A 21311-nucleotide genomic window follows, 5' to 3' on the forward strand; every position below is an offset into this window, starting at 1 on the left:
AACTGGTTTGAAAAATACCAATTTAAAACTCTTTTTTTAAAATTGTTTTTTTTTCTATCTTATAGGTAATTACTTAATTTTGATTTTTCAGATTGAAATTTAAAAATAGTGATTGATTTAAAGAGCGATTTGATAAAGGTAAGAAGTTGTTGGAATGAAAATTAAATTAGAGGGAAATTTGGTTTTAAAATTGATCCAAACAAAAAATAATTTTTTTAGTACAAACCGGTTATTAACCAAACCGATCCAAACATAAACCGATTTTAAAAATATAAACCGGTTTTATCAAAGTGGTTTTAAAAACCAAACTGATCCATATATTTGGTTCAATTTGGTTATGGTTTTGAACCATGCACACCCCTATGTATATATGCACACGTTTGTGTGTATGAACATAATCATTTCCTTAAAAAGACAATGGGACACCTTTAAACTTTATTAAACAAATACTCGTCTTCAATATGAAAACGTGATGCCAATAAGCCCTGTGACGCAATGGCACACGTCACAAAGGTGAGAGAGATTTGACTTTCAACCCATTACGTTTTCTCAATGGAAAAAGAACTTTCTAGAACTTCAGCACAACACATGCACATAGTAGTATAAATATAGATACACCAAACCAACTCTCTTCAGATTCAACTTCATATTTTGCTTTCTCAATTCCTATTAATCAATCATTTATTTCAATGGGTGCTACCACTACTGATTCCGTTCCTCTTCTTACACCTTACAATATGGGAAAATTCAAGCTCTCTCACAGGTTGGTAATAGTAACTACCATTTCAATTTCCATCTTATTCCAATGTTTTGCTCTTCTTGATTAACTTGTTATTTCAAATTGCTTCATTTTTTTCAGAGTTGTTATGGCACCACTGACTAGAACAAGATCATACAACAATGTTCCACAGCCTCATGCTATTCTCTATTACTCTCAAAGAGCATCTCAAGGTGGTCTTCTCATTGCAGAAGCTACTGGTGTTTCTGACACGGCTCAAGGCTATCCAGACACACCGGGTATTTGGACAAAACAACAAGTGGAGGCATGGAAACCTATTGTAGATGCTGTTCATGCCAAAGGTTCTATATTCTTCTGTCAAATTTGGCATGTTGGAAGAGTTTCAAATTCAAGTATGTCTCTATTTGATTATAGTCAATCCATTTTTCTTTGCATAAATATATAGATCAGGCTTGTTATTTTCTCTAAATTATTGTGTTGTTGATATTCCTTTCGTGTTAATCTATCAGTTTATCAGCCCAATGGACAAGCTCCGATATCTTCTACAGATAAGTCAATCACAAGTAATGATCAACAACAATTCACGGCACCGAGACGACTAAGGACAGATGAGATTCCTGATATTGTCAATCACTTCAAACTTGCTGCAAGAAATGCTATTGAAGCTGGTTTTGATGGGGTTGAAATCCATGGAGCCCATGGCTATCTACTGGATCAATTCATGAAAGACAAAGTGAATGATAGAACAGATGAATATGGTGGATCACTTGAAAATCGCTGTCGGTTTACATTAGAAGTTGTTGAAGCTGTTGTAAATGAGATAGGAGCAGAAAGAGTTGGAATAAGATTATCACCATTTGCTGAATTTGCAGAAAGTGGAGACTCCAATCCCAATGCGTTGGGACTTTATATGGTTAATGCCTTGAACAAATATAATATTCTGTACTGCCACATGGTGGAACCAAGACTAATACAGACCTTTGATCCAGTTGAAACCCCTCACAGTTTGGAGCCAATGAGAAAGGCTTTCAATGGAACTTTCATGGTTGCAGGAGGTTATAACAGACAAGATGGGATCAATGCTATAGATGAAAATAGAGCAGATCTTGTTGTTTATGGTCGTTTGTTCATATCTAATCCAGATTTGCCAAAGAGATTTGCACTCAATGCTCCTCTAAACAAGTATAATAGGGAGACATTCTACTCTTCAGATCCAGTTCTTGGTTATACTGACTATCCTTTTCTTGAATGAACAAGGATTCTAGCATCCAAGGGTGGAACCTCCATATTAAATAAGCTTTTTTCCCTCTAGCACATTGGTTTTTGTAGTGAATTTTGTCATTTACATATAATATTTTTGTTTCTCATAGTAGTAGTATTTTTTTTATTGATTCCTCTCAATCTTCTCTGCTAGGACAGGAAGAGTGTAGAACTATAATGTACCTGAAATTTTAGTGTCATATGAAATTTGTTTTAATATGAGGATTATTTGTGTTTTTTAAAATTTATTTTGAATTAATTCATTTTGTATAATTTATTTTGATTCTAAGTGAATTAAATATAAAATAATTTATTGATGTGAAGTCTTAATCTGAATTGATGATCAAATTATTATGCTCGGAGATCAAGGTGTCATTGAGTTGAGAAAATCAACCATGCAGACTTTCTATAATCATAGTATAGTATGTGCCATTTAAAATCGAATGCATAGTTCTCTTAGAGCTCATCCACTCAATTAGAATTGAACAGGATGTCTGCTCTAATACAATTGATATTCTGTTTGTCAAATATCAAAATGTCATACACAATGTTGTAATAATGTGTATGACAAGAGTAGTCCATATATTATTTATTCACCAAATGAAATTCAGAGACTTCGAAAAAAAATAGGTTGAAAAACGCCAACCTTTCACTCAAGGACTTTACGTCGCCTATGAGAACGAGCCTTTCAAAGTTCTCTCACTGTTATTACCATTTCTTCCCTCTATTTATAATTACCAAATCCTAAAGATTCACTTCGAGCTCAAAACATGAACAACCATTGAATCGACCCGTGAACCAAACCGACTTGAGACTTGAGTGTCACCGCCGAGCATCGGTCACCGGAGCTCCGTCGTTGTCGGTCGGACTTCGATCACTGGCATGCTCAGGGCTCTGCCGCTGACTTTTTTTTGTCGACTGTCATTCTTAGGGCTCTGCCTTCAACGACTTAGGGAACATGTCATTGTCGCCTCGCCGGACCGCCAACTCCATGGCTATGGTGTCGCCGCCGACCTCCTCCAATTTTTGACAGTACTGAAACATGATTTTTCCTATATGTATCACTTGACATTTTGAAAATTACTTTTACAGAAACAAATTATAATCCTTTTCCAACTTAAAAACTTCAAGAGTGAGACCATTGGACAAGAGATTGAAAAGTGCTTAATAGAATGGAAATTTGAAAATGTGTTCACAATCAGAGTTGATAATGCAAGCTCACGTGACTGTGCACTTTCAAACCTTTGAAAAATTCAGAAGCTAAAAAAGGAGTAGTCTGTGGCGGTAAATATATGGACATGAGGCGTTGCATGAACATTCTTGATTTAACTGTTATTGAAAGCAAGTAGAAACATGAGTTGTCCATTGACAATATTAGAAATAATTTACATTATATTAGGTAGGTCATCCATATTACAAATCGTGAAGGTAGCTTTGCTTGCATGCAGGTTTTATTATGATTTGCATGATTCTAACTTGATTTTTTATAATTCATTAAGGTAGCTTTGCATTCTTTCCGTAGGGTGATTCTTATATGGGCACAAAAACAAATTATCAGCCACATTAAACACAAAAATAATCCTCATATTAACACAAAGATCAGATGTTATTAATATCAAATACATTATAGTTTTAAACAAAGCACGAGAAGAATCAATAAGAAAAACTATTCTCAGCAACAAAATTATGTAACCGACTAACTTACTACAATAACCAATGTGTGCGAGGAAAAAAAAAGCTTATTTAGTATGGAAGATCAAGCCTTGGATTCAACCGGTGTTTCATCGTTCAAGAAAGGATAGTCAGTATAACCAATAACTGGATCTGAAGAGTAGAATGTCTCCCTATTATACTTGTTGAGAGGAGCATCGAGTGCAAATCTCTTTGGTAAATCTGGATTAGATATGAACCAACGACCATAAACAACAAGATCCGCCCTGTTTTCAGCTATAGCTTTTATCCCGTCTTGTCTGTTATAACCTCCTGCAACCATGAAAGTTCCATTGAATGCCTTTCTCATTGGCTCCAAACTGTGAGGGGTTTCAACTGGATCAAAGGTCTGTATCAGTCTTGGTTCCACCATGTGACAGTACAGAATGTTATACTTATTGAGAGCATTAGCCATATAGAGTCCCAAAGCATTGGGATTGGAGTCTCCACTTTCTGCATATTCAGCAAATGGTGATAATCTTATTCCAACTTTATCTGCTCCTATCTCATTTGCAACAGCTTCAACAACTTCGAATGTAAACCGACAGCGATTTTCAAGTGATCCACCATATTCATCGGTTCTATCATTCACTTTATCTTTCATGAATTGATCCAGTAGATAGCCATGAGCTCCATGGATTTCAACCCCATCAAAACCAGCTTCAATAGCATTTCTTGCAGCAAGTTTGAAATCATTGACAATATTAGGAATCTCATTTGTCCTTAGTCGTCTTGGTGCCGTGAATTGTTGTTGATCATTACTTGTGATTGCCTTATCTGTAGAAGATATCGGAGCTTGTCCGTTCGGCTGATAAACTGATAGATTAACACGAAAGGAATATCAACAACAAAATATAATTTGGAAAAAATAAAATGCATGATCTATATATTTATTTATGCAAAGAAAATAGATTAATTAAAAGCTATAATGATGTAGTAATCAAATAGATACATACTTGAATTTGAAACCCTTCCAACATGCCAAATCTGCAAGAAAAAGACACTGTCTTTAGCATGAACAGCCTCTACAATAGGTTTCCATGCTTCCACTTGCTCTTTTGTCCATATACCTGGTGTGTTTGGATATCCTTGAGCAGTGTCAGAAACACCAGTAGCTTCCGCTATGAGAAGTCCTCCTTGAGAAGCTCTCTGAGCGTAATAGAGAATAGCATGAGGCTGTGGAACATTGTTGTAGGATCTCATCCTAGTGAGTGGTGCCATAACAACTCTAAAAAATAGGAAGCAATTGGAAATAAGAGTCAAATTAGCAATATCAAAGCATTGAAATTGAAATTGAAATAACAGTGAAAATTATAATTTACCAACCTGTGAGAGAGATTGAAATTGCCCATCTTGTATGGTGTAATAAGAGGAATGGCATTGGCAATTGGAGCACCCATTAAATGGAATTATAGATTAACGATGATAACTAAGAATTGAGAAGGCAAAGTATAGAAATGAATCTGAAGAAAATGGGTTGGGGGTAGCGATATTTATACTGTGTTTATGTGGTGTGCTAAAGTGCCAGAAAGCTCTATGTGACGTGTGCAATTGCGTGACATTGCTTTTTGGTATTTCTTTGTAATTTTACCAATAAACCGTCCACATTCTTCTTTTCTCATTAAAAAGGGAACGGTTCTGTTCATATGGAAACATGTTTTTATAAGAAGAAAAAAGACATGTTCATGCCAATTTACCTTTAACCGTAATAAAGTAAATAAAATTATTTTCAAAATAATTTTTTTTTAGGAATGTAATAGCTTTTAAATTATTATAACGACCAATTTCTTTAACAAAATTGGTATTAAGTTCCACTTTCTTAGAAAATTACTTGTGAAAAATTCGTTAAGTGCCAAAATTCATTAAGGGGTTTAATGGATATTCACCGATAGTATAAAATTGCTTTAGCTGTCATCTAAAAGAAAATTAAAAGTATCTCCTACGTATCCCTAAGTGCGATGGGGAACTCAAAGCTACGTAGTTCTCGATAGCAAATATGTGTTGGTTGGTTGATTGTAGTGAACGAATGTTTAGATCGTATTTCAGCGGTTAAATGTTTGCTTGTATGTTCACGCATGAGAGACTTAAGTATTTGTTTGTATCGCGGTAGAAAAGATCCTGCTTGAATGCGTTCTAGCGGTTAAACGTTGTTTCTATGCTCGCGTATGGGAGGCTTAAGCGTGTGTTTGCATCGTGGTAAAATGGATAAAACATTGTTCGTTTGTGAAAATGTTTTCGATCGCGCGGGGGGAAAGAAAAGATATGTTTGATTAGTTGAGTATGTTTTTGAATGGATGACGAGTACTCAAACGGTAGGATAATTACGATCATCATCCAAACACTTAGGATTATGAGGGACATGTACGTCAAACCTAACCTTTTTCAACCGAGTTATTTATGAAATTTGTGTGGCGAATTAAATCATGTTTCTTCAAAGGATGACGAGTATTCGAGCGAGAGTCTAATTACGGTCATCACACAATTACTCTAGATTATGAGGGACAAGTACGTTCAACCCAATATTTTTTGTCCACGAAAGAATAAACTTGATTCAATTTTGTTTAATGTGTTTTGAAGTGGATGACAAATACTCAAACAGTAGGCTAATTACGACCAACACAAAAATATTCGGGGTTATGAGGGATAAATACATTCAACTTAACATATTTCAACCGATTATTTATTACGAAAAAGAGTTTTAAGACGATGTGAAAATGATTTTGGTTTTGAAATGGTTTTGAATCAACGGTGAAAATGCAATATCGCACACACACACACAACAGAATAATAGGACAATAATATGCATATTCGTCATAATCGAATCGAAAAGAAAATGTGCGTGTAAAACTAACGCAACGTGAGGACTTGAAATTAGTTCACGTAACGCGAGGACATGCAATACAAAGGTGCCAACGCAGAATTAAAATACGATGTAATGAAATCAAAATGTTGCATGCTATCACAAAATAATTTGCTAATGTAAAGTGCATTCATCGCAGATAAATCGAGCGTAACGACTTATATTGTAACAAAAGCATCGTACGACTGCAAAGTAGAGAAAAACAAAAGTGAATTAACGTTATGCTAAGCTACCTAAAATGCATGAAAATATGAGTCGAACGTAACGACAACAGAATCGAAATGTAGTACGTAAATGAAATAAAATCAGTCAGAACCTTTGCTAACGCACAATCCGCTCATCACAATCGAAATAAAACACACTTAACACAATGCTGATAAACAACAAACAACAACATGTATACTGAAATATTTACATCGTTATATCGAACGAACATCCAGCAACGTTAGAACGTGAAAAAATTACATCAAAAATGCTGATTTGATTCGATTTTAATGCAACGAAAAATAGAACAACAACAACACAATCACAACAACAAAAAATATTCACAATATTACACCATTTCATAATATTACAACTTCCAAACAAAAATAATCTGGAAACACAATGAAGTAGAATGTGTACGAATCATATCGACATCGTAATAGAAAAATCGCATGCATACACACAAAGGTCACAGTCAACACTCGTGTATACCAAGCTCACTACAAGAAAAACTCCCCCCTGCCACATGATTATCACGTGGCAAAGGTGAAAATCACTTCACTAGTCAAAAATAGCGACGTGTTGATTCACGTCGCTGGAACGCGTGTGGCAACTTTTTGTGACGTGATAAACACGTCGCTAATTTGCCAAAGGCAAATCACGTCGCAACATTTGAAATTTACTTCCTTCTGCGCTTAAACTTTGCCACGTGATATTCATGACACAACTTTGCCACATGAATATCACGTCACAACATTTGAAAATGGATGGTATGTTGCCACATGAAAATCACGTGGCAAATTACCCACGTGATTTACACTTCACAACTTAAAAACAAAATTAAAATAAAAGATAAAATATATTGTTATTATTAAATTATATTATTAATAAAAGATAAAATAATTAATAAATAATAAAATATAGAATAATTAATAATTAAGTGAAATATTTTTAAATTAAAATTACACATATGAAAATGTATTATAAAAATAGCAAAGTAATTATTTATACAAAAATTAATATTTAAAACTAAATAAATATTACACATCAAATTCGTCGTCATCTACATCGTCTTCACTTGTTCTTTGATTTTGATTTCTACTCATGGACTGCATAAATTGTCTCATTTGCTCCTCCATATCGTGTTGTCTTTTTTTCATTTCCTCTAATTCGGCCTTTAACGCCGCCTCACGCTCCGCCGTCTCTCGTCTAGCCTCTGTTAGAGCCAGTTGCCTCACCGTTTCCATCATTTCAGGTGTCAATTGTGTTGGACGGGACGTTCCTTCCCCACTTGCAACTCTATCAAATAAAGTTCTATCTCCGGTTCTGTAGTTGCCAGCCAAAGGACCAACACCAAAAAAACACCCATTACGTCCCTTCCCTCCAGTGACTAAGCTCCAGATATACATATCCACGCGTGGATCAAGCGGATTAGAACCAACAGGTGTATATTGAGGATTTTCAACTAGAAATTGTGTGAGCAATCTTTGATACTCCTCCTACACATACAACAAATAAAATAATTAGATACAGTTGTGACATGAAAAGAATCCCACATATATTGTTGCCACATGAAATTCATGCCACAAACATTATTACCACGTGAAATTCACGCCACAAAATTGATAGAATTTTAACAAAAAAAAATAAAATAGAAACAACTTACTATAGTTCTTCTCGACCGATCATCAACCAAATCCCCCGATTTTTTTGTACGGGTCTTCACAAACAACTCATTAAGTCGGGGGGGTCTTCCTTGTGCCTGTGTCTGATTAATATAAATAAATTTAATTAAACACATAATAAATCAAAATATAATTTTAAACCGTAGTTATAATTTTTACCATTCGTTTTGCATGTTCTCCAATGCTTATACTTCCTGTAGCATTAAGGCAACCCCCCCTTTCGGATGCTCTCATGTCTTTTGCTTTTTGAGATTTAGCTTTAAAATTATCGGTAGCCCAATAGGCAAGAAGTTCGTCAAATACTTCCTTGCCTATCCAGTTGGGACGAATATTTCGTTCTTCCCAATCAAGTCTGACACGCCTAAGCATGTCAGAAAGTCGGACAGATGTTCTTCCCCGATAATTTTTTCTAATCATATATTCATCCATTACATTCCACGTACACTTTTCCTACAATGTTGTATGACATTCAAAAAAATTGTTAGATAAGTGTTAGATAATATATTACAATAAAATAACTAATTAAAATAACAATAATAAAATTTATTTTACCTTAAATTTATCAAACCATTCATCTTTCTCATCCTTGGAAAGTTCTTTGAATGACTTCCAAGCTTTTTTATACATTTGTTGAATCACATGTTTTACACACTGTGCAGCTGGCCTACTCGGAGAGAAACTAAACAACAATTTGAATAAGTGTTAATTATAAACATGGAAACATGGAAACATGTATACTAAATAAAATTTATAAATTAGATACTTACGATTTTCCACATGGCTCAATAAAATATCTGCCATCAATCATCTCATACTCTGTGGGATTTGCAGTTGGTTGCTCTAAAACATGGTCATCCTGCTGCTCCTGGTCATCCTGCTCCTCCTGCTCCTCAGGCACGGGTATATCTGTGGCACGTGGTGGGTGTGGGGTGCGAGATCCCCCATGATGCGTGGATGATGATGGTGTGTTTGTGGGATGCTGGGACGACAGAGGTACCTGTGTGGGATCTGGAAAGATCCCAGACTGCATGAAGGGTGGGGGTACCTGTGAGGGATGAGGAAAACTAGATCCCCCAGTCTGATGGTATGATGAAGTCCCAGATGGGCTAATAAAGGATGGGTTCCCAGATGGGCTAATAAATGATGGGTTCCCAGATGGGCTAATAAAGGATGGGTTCCCAAGTTGGGCCATAGGATAACCATGGGATGATAGTAGCGAGAGAAAAGGCTGTGAACCCATGGTCATGGGATCTACCTGAGTCTGTGGGGGAGGATACCCCATAGATGACTGCAGTGGCATAAAATGTTGAGAGGTCGTAGACATGGGCTCTACCTGACTCTGTGGGGGAGGACATACGGCCGACTGAGGAGCCTCACATACCCTTATCCTCGGGCGCTGCTGACCCTTACCCCTATCGGTTCGGGGCGGCATTTTATCTACAATCAATAAACACATGTAATACATCCTACATTAAGTAACATTACACAGTACATTAAGTAACATTACACAGTACATTAAGTAACAATACATCATACTATCTATTCAAAGTCTTCATCTGTTCTGATACTATCCTCGGATACAAACTCTTCACATTCTTCATCCACATCATTTTCTGTCAACAATGTGGATGCATCAACTTGATGGCCCTCAACCACTGTATCACACAAACTTGTAATTTGTTCAACTTCAATCACATCATTAACTTGAGAAGTTTCATCATCTTGGTAAGCGACATCTTCGACTACTACATCATCGGCTTCGATATGACCCAATGGTTTTGTTTTGATTACAACACACCATCCTCGTTTACGTGGCTGAGTTGAAGGATAAGGAACATAATAAACTTGCCTAACAATATGTGACATTATAAAAGGGTCATACTCTTTGTACCTTCGATCCATACGAATCTCAACTGTGTTATATTTCTTATCTATTTTTGTGCCTCTAGCAGATATATCATACCAATCACAATAGAACAAGACAACTTTATTTTCGCAGTCCAAGTAATTGTATACCAACTCGTAAATATGTGTTATTGTGCCATAGAAGTCGTCTTCACCACCATCTGTAACTCCTTTCACGAACACACCACTGTTTATGGTTTTTTTCCCTTCTGTCCATGTTTTAGTGTGAAATTTATATCCGTTCACAAAGTAAGTGTGCCATTCATTTGCACTTTGAACAGGGCCTCTAGACAAGTTTCTCAAATGGATTATTTCTTGAGTAGGTGCAACAGCGCATGACAACTGCTCTTTGAACCATGCTGGAAAATAAGCATGTGTGTCACTAGTATTCGGATGTTCACCGGTGCTTTGAAAGTAGGAGGTATTGAATGCCCTACAAAGAATATCAATATAAGTTTGAGTAAAAAGTTTGACATATTTAAACAATAAAGTTAAATAGGTGGGTATACTTACTCAAGATATGGTTTAACTTCAACGCAGTTAATCAAGACATGAACATGTGCTGCTAGCAATTCTTTTTGAGTCAGCCAATGTACATTCTTCTTACCAGATGGACGACCGGGAATACCGAAGACTGATAAGGTAAATTTACTTTTTTCATTAATGTTAAATTCATTCCTTATGATTCTTGGAGTTAACATCAAGTGATTGAAATAATGACTGCAAAAATGTGATGTTTCCCGATGCAAATAATGTGCACATATAGATCCTTCAACTTTAGCTTTATTTTTCACGGATCTCTTCGAATCACCCATGAATCTTTCAAACGGATACATCCACCTATATTGAACAGGGCCTCCAAGATAAGCTTCATATGCAAGATGCACAGGTAGATGTTCCATAGAGTCAAAAAAACCAGGCGGAAACACTTGTTCCAACTTACAGAGAATAACTGGAATATTTTTGTCCAACCTAACGATGTCATCCACTCTTAATTTTGATGCACAGATATCTCTAAAAAATTGACTAATTTCAGTGAGTGGATTAAGCACATGTTTAGGTAGTGAAGAGAACGCAATTGGAAGCAATCGTTCCATGAAAACATGGCAATCATGGCTTTTCATTCCATGCAACTTTCCGGTGCTAGAGTCAGCACACCTTGCTAAATTTGACGCATAACCATCAGGCATTCTCAATTCGTTTAACCATCGACAAATCGCTTTAGCTTCTTCGGAAGTTAGACTGTAATTAGCCTTGGGTTTTAGTAACTTCCCATTCGGTTTAACCTTCAACTCCAACTCCTTTCGATTACACAAAATCTCCATGTCCTTTCTAGCCTTCTCATTATCCTTTGTTTTACCTTGAACATCCATCACTGTGTTAAACACGTTATCAAAAAAATTCTTCTCAATATGCATAACATCAAGATTATGTCGCAACAAATTATCTTTCCAATACGGGAGATCCCAAAAAATACTTCTTTTTGTCCAGTTATGTGTATCCCCATATCCTTCAATTCTGCAAGCTTTACCATAATCTGTGAATTTTGGCAGTTCACTAACTCGGTTCCATACTTCACCGGGTGAGAAACGAGGGGGAGGCAAGTCTGTTACTCTTATGCCTTTTTTGAAGTCATTCTTATTTATTCGAAAGACATGATCTTTCGGTAGGAATCTGCGGTGACAGTCAAACCACGAACTTTTCCCCCCTTTTTCCAACGTGAACGCATGAGAGTGTTCCATGCAATGCGGGCATCCCATTTTTCCATGTGTCCCCCAACCGGACAACATGCCATATGCGGGAAAGTCGTTTATAGTCCACATCAAGGCTGCTCGCATAGTAAAGTTTTGTTTGCAAGATATATCATAAGTCCATTCTCCAATCCATAACCTCTTCAAATCATCAATTAAAGGTTGTAAATACACATCTATTCCAGCTTTTGGACTCTTTGGACCTGGAATGAGGCAAGTCAAAAACATGTATGGTTTTGTCATGCACATCTCAGGAGGGAGGTTGTAAGGGGTAACAATAACTGGCCAACAAGAATATCCACTTCCAGACGCTTGGACATATGGAGTAAAACCATCAGAGCATAGTCCAAGTCTGACATTTCTAGGTTCTGCTGCAAAATCAGGATGTATCATATCGAAGTGCTTCCATGCCGCACCATCAGATGGATGTCGCATTGTGCCCGAACTTGTTTGGTTTGTATGATGCCATGTCATTTGACTTGCACTATGCATTGAAGCAAACATTCTTTTTAACCTTGGTATGATCGGCAGATAAAACATGGACTTCACTGCCACATGTTTTTGCTTACGGTTAATGGCTTTACTGCGAACTTTGTATCTCGGACTCTTACAAAACTTACATTCCTCCAACGATCCATCATTAGTACCAAACTCATTATCGTAAAACAACATGCAACCATTAGTGCAACAGTCAATCTTTCTTACCTCTAAACCCAATTTCGACACCAACCTCTTTGCATCATAAAAACTTGTGGGAAGGTTGTCTTTCGTAGGAGTTGCGTCCAACATCATTTTTGCAAAGAATTCCAAACACTGGTCAGGAACATTCCAATTGGACTTGGCGGCCAATAATCTCACACACATCGATAATTTTGAGTTTGACGACCCTTCAAACAACGGCGTATTCATTTCTTGCAACAATTGATAAAATTTTTGAGCTTCCTCATTCGGCAACTCTTCCTGATCGAAGTCTTGAGGTTCATCATAGGTCACGTTAACCCCAAAAGCATCGCCAACCATGTCACTGATCAAACTAAATTCTTCCCGGTGTTCCATATGTGATCGACTGCTAGAAGCATGTGTAGTCGTAGTCCTTTGTACATTACTCGGCAACTGTTCTCCATTATATGTCCAAACCCAGTAATTTTTAATGAAACCCCTTCTCTTCAAATGACGTTCTACTTCCTCCGGGTCACTAATTATAGGTCTACATTCACATTTTAGACAAGGACATCTTACTCCTCCTTCGCTTAGACAACATTCTTGAGCGAAAGCCCATGTGATAAACCCTTTAACTCCTTCCTCAAAGTTCGGTTTAAGTCCACGTCTTCCTGGAAACGTTCTATCGTACATCCAACTACGATAGTAATGAAAATATTCCATACTGCACATTTACAAAATCGTTACTATTTTAATTTCAAAAGTGATATTCCTCTATCGTCCAATTTAAAAATCGTTCTATCGTACATCCAACTAATTATTACGTACAATTTAAAAAAATTATATTATACTATTAATAAATATATAATATAACTATTACATACTTTATTGTTTAAACTAAACATATATTTATAAAACATATACCCTAATATGTGTTATTTAAAAAAAAAAACATTTTAGACATATACCCTAATATATATGAAATTAATGTTTTGTTTTTTTATACATTATTTTAAACATAATATTAATAATACAACTTCTATTTATTTAGTTATCTAAATAATATATATACACACTTATCAATTTTTACTCAAAACACTAATCTATTATATTTTTTAAACTAACCATATTATCTAAATAATAATACAACTTCTATTTTTAGACATGATTCATATTACTTTTTCTAATAAACAAAATATTTCGTTTTTTTTTATAAATATTATTCTGTTTTAATATTTTGTTTAAAAAAAATTATATATTATATTTCTAAAAAATATAATGTGCACATATATAAAGGCATTAAATAGTTTCTAAACAAAGTAATATCAAAGTTTTAATATTTCCAAGCTTGACATGATTTTCTTTTGAAATTTATAATTTCTCTAGAAATAATTAAAAATGATTTTATAAATAGGGTATTAATAGAGAGGATAGTATTGGTATTAATAGTATATTATATAAAATCTATTTCTAAACTATAAAAATTTAATACATAAAATATTCTTTTTTTTTGTATAATACATTAAATATATAATACATTAAATATTCTGTTTTTTTAAAACTATTATATATTATATTTCTAAACAAATTCTAAACAAATTCTGTTTTAATAATACATTAGGGTATATGTTTTATAAACAAATTCTAAACAAATTCTAAATATATAATACATTAAATTTCTAAACAAATTCTATTTTAATACATAATGTGCACAAAAACAAAATCCAGTCCAAACAAATTCGATTTTAATACATAATAAGTACAACACATAATCCAGTCCAAACTCAATACATTTAACTAATCTGAAAATAATTAAAAAAAAAAATTAAATTTCACAATTTTGAATATACCTTGATGAAGACTTTGAATCTGTTTGCTCCAAATTCTTGAATGAATAATTCACTCTTAGCTATTTCTTAAAAAAAAAATACAATAATTAAAATAAAATTCATATATATTAAACAGAAATGGGTTTAAGTTGAAATAATAAAAGTATTTACCTTTAAGGAGAGAAATGGATTTGAAGCTTGAAGCTTGAAGGAGAGAAATGGGTTGAAGGGGAAAATGGGTTTAGGGAGAGAAATGGGTCTGCAGAAGGTGGAAGGGAAGAGGAAACGAAGAAGAAGAAGAATGAAACGGTGAAGGGAAGAGGGAGAGAAGAGGGAAGGTAAAGGAAATGTTCCCACGTGGTAAACACGTCGCTATTTGCGACGTGATTTACACGCCACAAACCATTCAACGGTCACATGTACCCACGTGATCAGCACGTCGCTATTTGCGACGTGATTTACACGCCACAAAGCCTTCAACGGTCATCTGTACCCACATGTACCCACGTGATCAGCACGTCACTAGTTGCGACGTGAATTACATTTCACAAAACATTATTTGAATTTTAAATTTAAAATAGCGACGTGATCAGCATGTCACTACCAAATTTTAATTATTTTCATTTCCCCCCAACCTGAAAAGTTGTCATTCCATTTTTTTATTATATTTTTCTTTTAGCCACGTGAAATTCACGTCGTAATTGGCATTTTTTGCCACGTGCATTTCACGTCACTAAATCACGTGGCTGCACAAAGTTATTCTTGTAGTGGCTTATCGCAACCGAAACTGATATACATAACTTGACATCGTAACAGAATATACAAAACTCAACAGTATTAAAGCAAAAACATGTATACACCACGCGAAAAGAAAAATGAATCAAAATACACTTAAAAATGCATAATACTCTCTAGCAGAATATTACCAAGTCGTTGTTGGAGGAGGAGTTCGTGCACGCGGTCGCCGAAGCAGATCAGAGGTGTTGATGTAGGTTGCTTGGTGTTGTTTCGTGGCTGGACTTGTGAGGTGCGTGAAGGTGTTGTCAGTTTAAATGGAAACGAGTTGTGTTGATAGTTGATAGTTGATGCATGGTTGAGGATCAGTTTTTTCGTGGTGATGATGTTGTATCCGATGGTGAGCGTATGGTGGCCGAAATATGGCAACGGCGGCATGTTGTTTTGGATGGAAGTCGTCGGATCGGAATGATTTGTTGTTCGTGTGAGAGGAGGTGTTAGATGGTGTTTGGATGTAGTGAAGAAGCGTTTGTGTTGCTGTGTGTACGATGGATTTCATGGTGGAGGGCGGTGTTAGGATGGTTGATGTAGTTGGTTAATGTCCGTGAAGAAGATGAGCACGGTGGTTTGTGTGAAAGAGTTATGGAAGGGTCTTAAGTTGGTGAGGGAAATTAGTTTGTGTTTTCACGGTTTGTGTTGTTGAATTAGTAAGATGTAGAATATGTTTACTTCATGGAAAGGGAAAGAGTGAAGGTGATGTACGTTGAGGGGAAATATGAAGTTGAAGAAGGATGATTTTGTGAAGTAGTAGTAAAGTAAGTGGTGATGGTTTAGCTTAAAGAAGAAGGTGTTGTTATGTAGGTCGATAAGGGTGACATTGTCGGTTGTATGCAAAGGATGAAGAGGTTGCGTCCACCATAATTAGAAAGGAGAGGAGGATATATAATATATATATATATATATATATATATATATATATATATATATATATATATATATATATATATATATATATATATATAAAGTAGTTTTGAGTGAGAGGATCAGTTTTTTCGTAGTTTTGTGTTGATAGTATAACAGTACGCAGTATCACTCCGTTCACCATCCAACAGTGGACAACCGTTATATGAGCTTTCCCCATTTTTCCTTACAACGGTCTTCTTCTTATGCTATATAAGTGAGACTTGGAGACTTGAAGAAAATGTCGGTGATACAACATTTTGACAAGTTCGTTTCTTTGTGTAAAGTTATCATTCTTTTGTACACAGTTTTTCTTTAAGTGTTTGTTTATCATTTGTGTAAAATCTGCTTGGATAGAAGCATCTTGTAACATACAAAATATTATTCAAATTATTTGTTTGATTCCTTTAGGAGGTTATCCTTGAGAATACAAAGAAGGTTAATCTTTGTGATTAGTGTAATCTCTTGATTATAGTGGATTAAGTCATTGTGTATAAGGTAAAATCACCTTGGTGGATGGACTGGAGTAGCTTTGAGTTTCAAGCGAATCAGGATAAAAATACTTGATTTTTTATCTCTGTGTTATTAACCTGTTAGTGGTGTTTTTATTTTGGAAAAAGCTTTTGCTTGTAAAACCCAATCCAAACCCCCATTTCTTGTGTTTTTCACACCTTCATTTTTTTTTGTGAATTGAAAAGCTGGGAGAGAGATTTCAAAACGTGAAATGGAGGCGTGGCTAGGTTTCACTCAGTGCCAACACAAGTTACTATATATAGTGCTTAAATGATCGCATTAAAATATTTTGATTAAAAAACAAAAATAAAAAGAATAAAAATAAATAAAAATCGAACGTAAAAATGTGCGAAAAATAAAATGAACGTAATAAAATAATCTACGCGAAATATATTTCGTAAAACAGACAGTCGCAGATTAAATCTCGCAGTAAAAAACCCCTTGTTGAAAAGGCTCAGACATATCAAAATTCGACCCCTGAAGACGCGAAAAAATAAAACAAGCATACCAAATTAAACTACGCGTAATGTAGATTGATAAAATAGACTGTTGCAAGCCAAAACCTAAAAAAATTATTCACTAATTTTACGCGCAAATAAGAAATGATTCAACCGGTCTATCTGTGAAATCAAACCTTTATTCTAAGCAAAACAACATAAAGCGATTGCATGGAAATTTAAAATTCCCGGACAAATTTGGGGTATGACAGCTGCCCATTTTTCGTTTAGTGACTAAGACTGCTTGATCCATAAGGATTTCCAAGTCTATAGCAAAAGCAAAAATTACCGCTGGAATCTCTGGTCGACCAAGTTTAAGCATTAATTCTCGAAGTTCAGCAAGGACGGGAAGACCATTGTCGACAATGCCGAAAAGGTCTAATCCGACCACTTTTGATTTTAACTGCTCAAATAATTCATCAGGGTTGGGATCTAAGGAAACGTTTGTAGGATCAAGAGAAACATCATTCAAGTCATTAAGTGAGGCAACAAAATGTTTAAAGACCTTGATTGCCACCTCCTGTTGCTTCTTCTTTAAATCTGGAAAACTGGGAGACAATGTTGTAGCATGAGCAGTTGCCTTGCCAACAAGATTCTCCAAGATCCGGGGTAGTGGACTGGGATTAGGTGTTGAAATGTCACATTCTTTCCCATCTTTAGAAGTTGGGGACACGAGTGTGTCAAGAGGAATCTATGCAACAAAAAAACGATATTGGTTCGGAGCCAAGAGGTATAAGAAATAAACACAGTGTCGGTTTACCTCTTTATCGCTTGGACTTAGTCTGGAAGAGGCAGGACCAGGATCAGGGGTAGAGTTATTCCCGCTTATTCTTCTCTTTTGCAAGGGAGTGTCTTCAGCTTCCACCTCATTGTCGGTGTCGAAGGCAAGAACATGCTCAATTCTAACCCACGTTGCACCGTCTCCCTTCAGATGCCCAGGGTTCTCGAGCAGCCCAGCCTCTGGAGCTGTTGAACATTGTCCCACTTCAGACAGTTCAAAATCTATATCCCTAACGATCATGTACTTAGGAGGGAAGGGTCGAGGCGGACCAGAGACTTCATCCTTATCAAAAATCTCAGATTCCCCCTAATCAAACTTACCTAAGGCAAACTAAAAATAGAGGTCAGAAACTTGTCAATAATGAAGAAGGATATTGATAATATATACCTTTAAAACTATATACCTATTTCCCGACGAAAAGCAAAGGCGTTCGTGATGCATTGCGCCATAAGGGTGGAATCCGCCATCGACTGATAATTAGATAACCATCAGTCCTCGAACGCTTTCGTACAACAAAAGAGAGCAAGAACCTAGAAGAGGGCAAATAGAACAATTTGTTCCTGAAATTTCTTAGGCATTTGGCAAAGGTCTCCTTAGAAGCATCGTCTGTAGAGATGAACATACAATTTTCCAAAGGAATAAGAGACTTAGGGAGAGACTGACTTAGACCAAATTGTCTGGCTACCAAGTTGGGCTGATATGCAGCCAGACTTATACCGGTCTCACTAGTGGTGAGCTTCGTCCATAGAGAAGTAGGCCGAAAACACTCCATAAGGACACCATGGATGTCATTTTCCCCTTAAACAATAGGACTAGGGAAGGGTTCGCGAAACCATGTCGGATCACATTGTCGAGCAGCAAATGGTGCCATGGTAGATACAAATGTGTACTCTTATAGAACATAAAGACATACTTTTCAAACATCTCTTGCAACACAGTACCGCCATCATCAGGAGTAATGAGGGCAAGTTAGGCACCTTCAGTACCCACTATCATACTAGAGGGAGCGTCAGAGGGTAAGGTATGAATGAAAGTGGCATTGAGCCACAATTGTAGTAACCATATGGGACCCCCTATATGTAAACTATTGAGGTAAGGTCGCTCGATGATGTTACAGGACAATGTCGTCGGCGACTCGTAAAGGCCATACAAGATCGGTTTGCTAAGGCAAACCTTACGCTGCTCATGGAGTCGAGTGGCTAAAGTCACAAACATCTTAAGTATCTGGTCCCCACGGGGGCAAAAAACATAGTGGTCCAATCAGTAAATCAAGAATGCTATATACTCTTAAGCATCGAAATTTCCAGTCAAGCCACAGTGATCCCTAATGAAAGCATTGAAACCCCTGCCAGAGAAATCAAAGTCTGGTTTGGTCCGTGTGGGTTGGGATGGTTCATAATCTTCCTCAATTGGTTGAAGACCGACGATGACATCAAGGTCGAACAGAGTAGGGGTCAGCATCCCACAAGGGAGGTCGGAAGTGTTAGTGGTCGATTCCCAAAAGCACATAGTGGCAAGTAACACAACAGGGTTATATTTGAAGTGTACCCTTGAAAGCTGAATGAGGTCAAAGATTCCCAATTCCTTCCATAGAGCCTTTCTCCTCTTCTCTAGTCTATTTAACCAGTTTATATAGGCTGAGCCAGGTGCCTCAAATGGGGGGGGGGGGGGGGGGGGATATACATGGTTTTTCATAAAACAAAAATCAAAAGGTTGATCATTGAACCCACGTGTTCCCACCCATGATAGTTGGGGAATATCTTTTCCAAGAAGCCAGGTTTTTTGACAAGCCTAGAAAGGGGACCCATAAAGTTGAATATGTTGCTCGCAATTGAGTAAGGGATAAGGTGTCAAAATAATATAACCTTGTGGTGATTTCTGTAAGAGGAGGCTCAGGGACATAAGTTTGATTGCCAACCAAGATTGGTTCGTCAATCTGAACGGCAAAAGGAGTGTGGCGTGAGCCATAATGATTAGATGATATTGATAGTTTGAAAAAATGGAGGAAAAACATATGGAAATAGTATAGGAAAATTGGAAATGATGTTAGCCATGGGTTTTTCTGGTGTCTCCGTAAGAAAGATGAAGTAGAAAAGAAGAAGGCTTAAATAAAAATGTCGCGAAAAGCTTTTTCCATGAACGAAGACAGATGGAGTGTTCAGAGGTAATGAGTAGCCTCCAAGCGGGGAAAAATATGATTAATAAAATCAAAAAATAAAATCTTAAACCCCGGTTTAGTGGCTATTTAATGACCTTAGAATTTGGGGTAATGATATAATGTCGTTTGCATGTTTTAAAGACATAACATTTGGTAGAAAAGTTAGCCATAATGACTAACAACAATCATGACTAAGATGACGTGGCACACAATCTGAACAGTGACGTAGTGGTTACAAAAAATGTCACCTTTCTCCCATCAGATATGGGTCGATATTGACATTTTTTGGGGGGAATCTATTACACTTGGATTTTTAGCTAGTAGAGAGTCAACGAAGAATGTCAATGAAAAGACATTTGTTGTGAGAAAGCATTAAGGAAGTGTTTTAAAGAACATTGGAGCGTCGACGAACTAATAGCGAGGGATCGACCGAGCCGCCGACACAGGGAAATATGGTTTGAAGGAATCTCATGGATAAATCCCCAAGAACTGGATCATTGGGAAACATGCCCAAAATATCGAAAAGGGCAGTCGATGGAGGCCTTTATTTCATCCAAAAGACCATTCGAGTGAACCACGTAAGGTGAAATACTTAGTAAATACACCAGTCCAGAGTCCTTGATAATCAGCATCAACATCATGTTGGAGCAATTACCATCAAGGGTTCGTGAGGAAGTTGGAAGCAGTTACAACTCAAGGTTAGCTTTAAGCAGATAATGTCATGGATTACACATAAACACACTATTAGGAACTTGAAGATTGGGCGTGAAGTAAATTCAGCAATCTCCTAGTAGCCATAAATGTCATTGATGGTTACTTTGTAAATATAATAAATAGCAGACTCATACATGGGATTAAAGGTCGTAAAATTTCATACATACTCTCCATACCACTGAAGTACCCGAGTCAAAGAGCGAAAAAGTTGAGCGAAAAACATGTATGCGTCTTCATCCAGTCTTTTTCATTAGTCTTTTTATTTTCTTAAACGGAACATGTACTTTTACTTTGTTTTGTTTAATGTCATTTATTGCATTTTACCTTATCATTTATCACAACCTGACTTC

At 36.2% G+C, this 21311-nt stretch overlaps 2 protein-coding genes across 2 annotated transcripts; one reads left to right on the plus strand and one right to left on the minus strand.

Moving 5' to 3' along the window:
- Positions 1 to 598: 598 nt before the first annotated feature.
- On the plus strand, positions 599 to 2221 carry LOC127120939 (putative 12-oxophytodienoate reductase 11). The gene is made up of 3 exons (XM_051051559.1): positions 599 to 763; positions 860 to 1131; positions 1249 to 2221. The coding sequence occupies exons 1-3, from the start codon at positions 690 to 692 to the stop codon at positions 1989 to 1991; spliced, it is 1089 nt and encodes a 362-aa protein (XP_050907516.1). The 5' UTR covers positions 599 to 689; the 3' UTR covers positions 1992 to 2221.
- Positions 2222 to 3586: 1365 nt separating this feature from the next.
- LOC127120940 (putative 12-oxophytodienoate reductase 11) lies at positions 3587 to 5203 on the minus strand. The gene is made up of 3 exons (XM_051051560.1): positions 5036 to 5203; positions 4666 to 4937; positions 3587 to 4525 (listed from the first exon to the last, which is right to left on the minus strand). The coding sequence occupies exons 1-3, from the start codon at positions 5107 to 5109 to the stop codon at positions 3756 to 3758; spliced, it is 1116 nt and encodes a 371-aa protein (XP_050907517.1). The 5' UTR covers positions 5110 to 5203; the 3' UTR covers positions 3587 to 3755.
- Between the last annotated feature and the right edge of the window lie 16108 nt (positions 5204 to 21311).

The sequence above is a fragment of the Lathyrus oleraceus genome, chromosome 2, assembly GCF_024323335.1.
Source record: "Lathyrus oleraceus cultivar Zhongwan6 chromosome 2, CAAS_Psat_ZW6_1.0, whole genome shotgun sequence".
NCBI lineage: Eukaryota > Viridiplantae > Streptophyta > Magnoliopsida > Fabales > Fabaceae > Lathyrus > Lathyrus oleraceus.

Excerpts from the sequence above, each read along its gene's own strand:
- LOC127120939 (XM_051051559.1), top strand. The coding sequence starts at position 690 with ATGGGTGCTACCACTACTGATTCCGTTCCTCTTCTTACACCTTACAAT. Across the intron at positions 764-859 it reads AAATTCAAGCTCTCTCACAG|AGTTGTTATGGCACCACTGA; the intron begins GTTGGTAATAGT and ends CATTTTTTTCAG. Across the intron at positions 1,132-1,248 it reads TGGAAGAGTTTCAAATTCAA|TTTATCAGCCCAATGGACAA; the intron begins GTATGTCTCTAT and ends TTAATCTATCAG.
- LOC127120940 (XM_051051560.1), bottom strand. The coding sequence starts at position 5,109 with ATGGGTGCTCCAATTGCCAATGCCATTCCTCTTATTACACCATACAAG. Across the intron at positions 4,938-5,035 it reads AATTTCAATCTCTCTCACAG|AGTTGTTATGGCACCACTCA; the intron begins GTTGGTAAATTA and ends CCTATTTTTTAG. Across the intron at positions 4,526-4,665 it reads TGGAAGGGTTTCAAATTCAA|TTTATCAGCCGAACGGACAA; the intron begins GTATGTATCTAT and ends TTAATCTATCAG.